General features: G+C 45.2%; 1 protein-coding gene across 2 annotated transcripts in view; it reads right to left on the bottom strand.

Moving 5' to 3' along the window:
* RAB29 (RAB29, member RAS oncogene family) overlaps positions 1–8,192 on the bottom strand; it is a 13,638-nt gene that overhangs the window by 4,775 nt on the left and 671 nt on the right. For both annotated transcript variants that reach the window (XM_006024752.3, XM_025205485.1), the window contains exons 2-4: positions 4,243–4,314; positions 2,326–2,507; positions 1–61 (exon numbers count right to left, since the gene is read on the bottom strand). The exon at positions 1–61 is cut by the window's left edge and continues 85 nt beyond it. In XM_006024752.3, coding sequence (XP_006024814.1) covers positions 1–61; positions 2,326–2,507; positions 4,243–4,314 — 315 coding nt within the window. The remainder of the gene's footprint in view (positions 62–2,325; positions 2,508–4,242; positions 4,315–8,192) is intronic.

Below are 8,192 nucleotides of genomic sequence, written 5' to 3'. Positions count from 1 at the left end.
CATTGTACTTGCTGAGCCGATCTATCTCTTCCCTGGTCACTGCCCAGGGGGAAAGGTCACTCTGTAAAACAAGAGAGTCACTTCAAATTAACCTTTTGAATCTTAAACAAGAGGAGCGAGCTTTATTCTGCCATATTCATTTGCCTTTGTTCAGATAGCCCGCCACACAGACTATGATATAACAGGGATTTCTTAGAGCTGGGGGTACGCAGGGGTTTTTTTGTAAAAGTTAATGCATTTATCTGGGTTGAGATACCCATGACAAACTTAGATGGTTTGGAGATCCTTCCAGAGCGGGAAAAGCAACAGTTCTCACTCATCCAAAACAGCAATTTCATTGATGTAGACAGGACTGTACCCATCACTGCTATTGCATTCATGCAAACAGAGAAGTACTATGTGCAGGTGCAGACTGTTTCCAGGGGTTTGCACTACATCCAGTTACACTGCTTTAGTTACACTGCTATACACACTTCCTTAGTGCAGATAGAGCTCAAGTTCTTTACAGTGCGCTGTCAAGTGCCAGCCCTCTCAAACAAGTCGCCAGGGAAAGTACATGCCTGTAAAACAAGCTGTTCCCTTTATCACCTCTTTAATGACTGGTTGTTGGCCAATTTCAAATTTTAGACTTCATCAGTCAAACTGTACAAGTCTCAAGCTGAACCTTAAACAGGTCCTTTGAGCCAATATTAGAACAGAGAAGAGAAAGCTCTGTAGCGTGAAGGTATTACTGAAGGTAATTTTTAAACACAACAGAAATCATTAAAGCTGCAAATGATTTACACACTGAAACCGAGGGCACCCCTCCCACCAAATCCAAAGTAGCTGGAAAACATCAGATTGGTCATGTACCAAAATACTCCTGCTTTAACTGACTGTCCTATTATACCAACTCTTCCTAAACTGATGCAAGACCTGTGTGGGCGGAAAAGCCTTGCAAGGCTTCTCTGACAATACAGCAGAAAGAAGATCCCCGAGACGGCCTCCTTGTTTGAGCACTCTTCATTGCCAGTTCTCTACCAGCTGTCCTGAACTGGGCCCAACTGATGGGCCAAGATCCAGTGATCATTTAACAGCAAACAAGGCTCCAATTTTGGACAATATTCAGTATTGACCTAACTCCTTTTACACAGGGATGAGATCAATGTTTGCTAAAGGAGCTTCTAACTGTTGTTTTTTTTCAAGCCAGGGTGATGGTTTATAAATAAGTAGCCTAGTCACCATCCTAGACAGTTTTTAAGTTCAGTTTATAAATCATGCTAGCTTACATGAACAGCTAGTGCTAGGACACAGGTTAAATGCAACATAGTTCCATTCGCAATGAAAAGCCAAACCATATTTAGACTTTAGCCAGAACGGCTTATTTATTTCTTTATTTATTTATTCATTCATTTATTAATGGATTTTGAGCTCACTTTGCAAACAATTTGAGCCTTTGGCACAGATGCAGTCTAAAAATCTGGCCACAAAAGGACAAGACAAACATCTCCAACCAATCTTTAGTGAAACGTTTTGCTGGCTCAAGATGCACAAGAAGAATCATCTAAACTAAAGGTGAAAGGAGCTCAAATATGACAGTCATGCGTGGCAGTATCAAATCCTGAAATAGAGGGGCCCTGTGTTAGGTTGCAACTGGTCCATCTTCCTGTTAGCACAGTACTATTCGCTACAACACATTGTCTAGCATTTATCTAGGGCAAGGAGGAAAAAAAATATAACTGCTTGTGCCAAACTCACCATTTTAAAGCTGCTATGAAACAAACCAATAGTGAGAAATGCCGCCAGGCGAGCCAGATGCAAATCAAACCAGAAAAAGGATATCTTGCCAGGCAGAGGCCAATTCTGCAAGGAATCTCCGGCCAGACTGACTTACCTCTCTGGACCATTTCCACGTCACATAATTATCTAACACACTTGCAAACAGAAACAATCATGACCTGAGGGGGAGTGGTGGAGAATGGGGGACCGGATTTTGAGAATGCTCCTAGCAGGGCCTGACTTCTTCCTTCCCCCAAACTGTTCCTGGGACCAGTTTTCCTCAGAGGATCAAGCAATACTGCTTTTGTTCTAGGAGCAAACTCTGCCCCAGTGCCTGGTTAGTCATGGGACGGCCAGGCCTCTCAAACAGATTCACTCCCCTCAGGGTCCTTGCCAATTAAGGGAAGGAAGATGTAACACAACGGACAAGGAAAGTACTAGCAAGGCTCCAAGGTACTCTGGCGAGGTTCAGTGGAGAAGGTCTCCTTCCCTACATTAGATTAACCTCCCCCCATCATCCTCCCCTCCCAGCGTAGATATGCACAAAGCACGTCGAGACTTGCTCACTTTATTGGCCAGCAGTAAGCAAGGCACGGGGCTCCCATTTGGCAAAGTGAGCTTGCTGTCCAGATCTTGCTTCCACTTCTGGCTGTTCTTGAACGTGCTGGTGTTGGTGACATCAAACATGATCACGCAAGCTGATGCCTCTCTGTAGTACAGCCGGGTCATGGATGTAAAGCGCTCCTGTCCTGGGGAAGAAGTAGAAAAGAGATAGTTCTTAAACCTAGTCTTTTTGGATTTGTCCACACTGGGGATTGGTCCCAGCTGCAGTCAGCTGAGGCCAGCTACCCACTTCAGCCAGGATGCCCTACAGATTCCTTCTGAAGAAGTGTCCTAGCACCACCCCCACTTAAGAGATTAAGGGAAATTGAGATATGAATAGAAAAGCATCTTGCCCCAGGTGTGTCAGTAATGCACTGGGAAGCATGACAGCTCGAACATTTCAAATTCCCTCCCACATGCTCAATCATACCTTCTCCCAGGCCTATTTTTCAAACCCGCTCCTACCACCATTGTCATTCCTGCAGAAGTTGAGGCTTTACCTCCCACACGGTGACACCCTGCGGACAGCAGCGGTTCTTGTAACTAAGCACGGCTGGGAGGAGGGCTCCAGCGGCACTTTCCTGATCAGTGTCGACAGGGATGCTTGTCCTCCCCACCCCACGTGGGTTAATACCACTGTGCCGCACAACACGTGGTATACACATAAACACAGCTCTCGGGAAAAGAAACGTGTCCATGCTCCTCAGAGAAACTCTGCTAGGAGACTGTATAAACCACAGCTGCTGCTAGTACAGTTGTAACCATGGAGTGAATAAGTTCTTTCTTAGGGCTTGGACATGCTACCAAAACCATTTCAGTAGTGCCTCGGCTAGGTGTCGTTTGGCTGTGCCCGTGGAAAGAACGTGCAAAGGATGCGGCACTCGTTATTACGGAGTCACTTTTGCATAATTCCCCACAACAGTTAAGAATAAGAGCTTGATAACAGCTGCCCACAGCTGGGTGATACTTGCAAGTTAGGCATCACTATAGGTAAGGCATCGGTAAGCTAAAAACAGACAAACCGTTTATCTGGGACTGGTTGTCCCAGGCTTTGACTCTATCAAAACAGGCATGGGACACGCAGCTCGAATGGCAATTAAAATAGCCCCAGATGTCCCAGGGAAAAGCGTTCTCTCAGTACTTCACAGGTACGCCGCGTGGGACAGTGGGCAGGTAGGATCCCTGAATACAATGCTCTGCCCCAAAGGGAAGAAAAAAATCAGTCTGTAACTTTACAGGCCTTTACAATGGTTAGCACAAATACTATGTTAGCTCACAGCTCTTGGTTTCTTCTGCCTGCCTTTCACACTGTACATACAGCAAAGGGAGGATTGACTGTATCAGTGTCCCATACAGCACTGAGATCACTACGAGTTCTTCAACAGCAACGTAGCCAGCCATTAGCTCCATAAATCCTAAGCAGCTAGCTGGATTTTCTTCACAAGGACCACCGAACAGCCGATGTTGTGGTAGCCTGACATGGCATTGGGCCACCATTTAACTCAAAGGATTTACTCCTGATTGAGAACCAGGCATAAGATTCTTATAACTACCAAACAGGTACAAGGATCCAAGAGGTAAAAGGCTCATATCCAGTTACAAGTCACTTTTTTCTCTCTTTATTTCTTTACAGCTATGGAAAGGGTGCTACATAGTGTATAACCAACACTGCTGTGGTCCTTACAGTCAAACCTTCAATTAAAGACTAAAATGGTCATTGCTAGCTAGCGATGGGCACTACCAAACACCACAATATTTATCCTCCAATCCCAAAAAAGATTGTTTGGGCTGATTTTTGTTTTCTCTTTTAGAAGAAGGCCTTTTCAAAGCACGGACAGCTATGAAGTTCTGTTGTCCCGTCGTTTGTGTGTCTGGGCTCACCTGCAATGTCCCAAAGCTGAAGTCGTACGATCTCAGACTCTGACCACTGCACCACCTTCAGAGCGAAATCCACTGGAAGGCCCCAAACAGAAAGAAAGTCTTATTAGAGATGATGCAAAACCACCACGTCTTCCCCCTCCTCCCTGTCTTTTGCATCTGTAGTCAGGCTTCACACTTGGGTGGCAACGGCAAATTAAACTGGGTCATGTATGAACACGACACGTCATTTCCTCTTTCTCTGTACACAAGCTTCCTCATTATCACGTAGCGGTATATCACTATGCCTACAGTAGTACTCCATGCCTACAATATCACGATCACTATGCCTACAATGGTACCCCGTGGGAAATCTACTGGTCCAGCTCCACCCGGGTGGAGAACATCGACAGGGCTAAGAACATCAGATAACATCTGATGAAGCTGCTTACAAAAGCTTATGCATCTCTGATTTAGTTAGTCTATAAGGTGCACATTTGCCCTGCCTTCTGCCTGACCTCAGACTAACAGCTAATTTCCCCTCTCTCAGCACAGATTTAGCCATTACGAAAGAGGCAGCTGAGGTGAAGAGCCTCCAAAGGGTACAGCATTAGGCAAGTTGTTTCCCCAAAGTCAACACCGCCTGCAACAGAACTAGAGGGCTTTCACCACACGCATCTGTGACAATCCCACAGAAAGCTTTCAGTTTCCAGAAAGAGACCCTGAGTCTCAAGGCTCTTTTTGGAGAGGAATGCTAGGCTTGAACTGTGGCTTGTCTAAGAAAAAAGAGAGAAAAGCCAAAGAAAGAAAAAACACCCCTCCCCAGCATCTAACCTTGAGCAGAACAATGTAGACTAGAAGCAACAGGTAATCTTATCACAGAGGGAGCTTGAGAGCAACCCTGTCCTCCTCCCCAGCCCTCTGGGTTTACTTTACAATTCAGTCAAGTGCTATTCAGAGTGCACATTTCGTACCCTTAACCCACCGTTTAAAACAGCAGGCACAACTAATCAGATCTTTTTGATAAGGGTCAAACACACACACACAATGGGAGCAGTTTAAAATAAGAGGTCAGTCCTTCCAACGGTGCCTCTCCTCACTGCTTAGAGGTTTTTAATTCAGACACTCCGAGCAGAGCTAAAAGAAAAATGCCAATAAAAATATTTACCCAAAATAGCTTTTTTTTAAGTAAGTATCAAAAATAAGCCCAGCCGTCTGTCAGTAGACAGCCTTGATTTTGCACAAATCCAAGAACCCTCCCCGAGTTAGCTTTTTTCATTTTTTTTTTGTCGGCGCCTGCCTTCACTTTGTGCTGCCTGGAACAATGTTTTATATTCTTTCAGGCACTTTCACCTTTCACCCCCCCAAACAAATCAGTTCTAATGAGTGCCTAGTGAGTTTAGACACATGCCCACATACATGACCTACATTTTTCGGAAGCGATGAGAATTCGATGCATCACAATCAGGAGGAAAGCTGGCCAGCGGAGCTATTATCTAAGTCAGCCGCTATGCAACTTTTTGAAGGGGAAATAAGGGCTGCAGCCCTCCTGCTGCTCGACTGATCAAAGTTCTGGATAAATGCACATTTTGCAGGGCAAATCCAGCCCCTTGTGCCCTATTACCCCAGCGGGGCACAAGCTCCCAGTTTTAAGAACTCTGACCTAGTTCTTCAGTCTGGATGCTCCAGCAGAAAGATTAAAGCTGAATGTGCAATGAAGTGGATGAAAAGCAACCCATGCTAGGCTCCATTGTGCACCACTCATAAACCATGTGAATTAAGTCTTGGTGTCTCCTGTACTTTGCAGGTTATTCATCTCTCATGGAGCTTACAGGCACTCTGCATGATGACTGATGCCTTCAAACACACCAATCCTCACAAAATACAACCAAGATCCTGCCTACATTCAACCACGCTGCAGCAGTGGTGGTGCCCAGCTCCAAGATCAAGGCACAGCTCTACCTTTGGGATGTTCAAGTGCTTCAGGTATTTAACCTGAAAGCTTGCAAAGAAGAAATTTTCCACCTATTTGAGTTGGTCTACTAAAAGATATCAGATTTACTCAAAGCCCCTTGTCGGCCTCAAGTATTTAACAAGTCAATAATGCAGCCAGCCTTTAATTCACACATAACCGGATATAAACGTTTGCTTCCTGGAACACATGCTTGTTTGCACTTTCATTTATTATAACAGGATTCAAAAACAAGCATCCCCATAACTTTCATCTTTCCTATCCCCCTTGGACTCATCTAAAGGATCTCCCCTGAAGAATGCAGGATGCGAGTTTTATTCTAAGACGCTGCCCATGTTTAACCGAAGCAAGGTGACTACAAGGCATTCAAAAGAGAATTACCATAATTGACATCATCTTCTATCCTGGCCATAACCAGTACGATTTCTCTGCTGACAAGGATTTTTTTTTTCAAGCTACTTTGCTAGGAGGAACTAGAGAGCTAAGCCATGTCATGGGACTAGTACGCTAGTCACCAGGTCATCCAGCACAAGTGACTTTAGCAGAGATGAGACCAAACACTGGAATAAACTGGGCCAAGATTTGCTAGTGGGTTAGTTCAGAGCCTTGTTTCTGCTAGGGCAGCGGTTTTAACAATATTCCTCTGTACAGCAAGCAACAAGACCACGCGAATTAGAGGCATGTTGAAAAGCAGCGGTCGGGCAGAGGGTTTTTGAATAAAAGTGTAGCTGGCACCACTGTGCTCTAGAGAGGAGCTGCCTTCCTGTCTTCACTGTTCAGTTTGTAACCATCTCAGGCCTCAGACTCAGAACTCATCAGGATGCCTCTCTGCACCAGTGTCTGCAGTCAGGATGCCTGGATACTTCCCTTCAGGTTAGAAAAAAATACTAACCCATTTGTCATCAGAGGCCTAATGAATAAGGAGTGTAAATCCATATGTAAAATAGTGATCCATATACTGTAGCGTAGAATAATTATAGGCTGATAACTGCCTATGAAATAAGACTCTCCCCTGAAGAAGGGGAAGACTCTCCGCCTGAAGAAGGGTGTTTGTACCCAAAAGCCTGCAAAGAACCATGTTAATAAAAGGTATCGCATTTACCCAAAGAACCTCGCCTGCCTATGTCTTTACACCAAGAAGACTGCCCATGAAATAAGAGCCAGTTTCGAGACTGGATCACAATTTTGGGAGCCCCGCAACTACCACAGATCTGCTTTTCAGACCGTTTAAAACAAAAACCAAAAAAAAAAAGAAAAGTTCAGACCCCTTGACAAGAGTGTCACATTAGTCACCTTTTAATCGAGGTGTGCAAAAATGGTTGTGAACATTTAGAACAAAAATAACACATCTTCTCACTTAGCACAGACTTGCAGGCTTTCTGGTGTGAAGCAAGTTTGCAACACCTGTCTCCGATTTCCTCTCCCTCCCCAGTATTACCAGCTCCCCCGGTGCACCGGCTCTTCATTGCAAACTCCTTTCTCCCCCACCCATGAGTTCTTCATCACAAACTCCTGGCTGCTTTGTTATTAAAAGGGGAACTCTTACCTCTTTGAGGAAATAAGCTTTGTTAATAAACTGACTCATGCTTCAGGTGCTGCAATTACAGGTGTCCCAGGTATCCTCCCTGTGTCAAAACAGCCACCCCATGACCATGACACCTTTCAAATCCTGCTAATCTCCTTCAGGCCAAAATCCCCCTCACGAGCTCTTTAGGCAGGCCCCAGGTTTTGGTTCTGGGTTTGTACAGCCCCTGGGACAAGGACCCCTGGGCCGTGTTTACAAATCCCAGCAGCTCCGGGCACACAAACAGCACCTGTACGGGGCAGAACGCGGCCCAACAAGTCACTTTTGGTAGGGAGACAACGGAAGTCTTTGCAAGGGATGGAAAAACCACACGCAGCAGGCCTTTTAACCACGGACTGAGATAAAGAGCCCACTATGAAAAGTTTAATAATACTCCCCAGCGGCACAGCACTTTCCATCTTCAAAGCGGCGCAGGAA

The sequence above is a fragment of the Alligator sinensis genome, unplaced genomic scaffold (assembly GCF_000455745.1).
Source record: "Alligator sinensis unplaced genomic scaffold, ASM45574v1 scaffold1322_1, whole genome shotgun sequence".
NCBI classification, from domain to species: domain Eukaryota; kingdom Metazoa; phylum Chordata; order Crocodylia; family Alligatoridae; genus Alligator; species Alligator sinensis.
The sequence above is the reverse complement of the archived record's forward strand: the minus strand, read 5'-3'. Positions and strand labels throughout refer to the sequence as shown.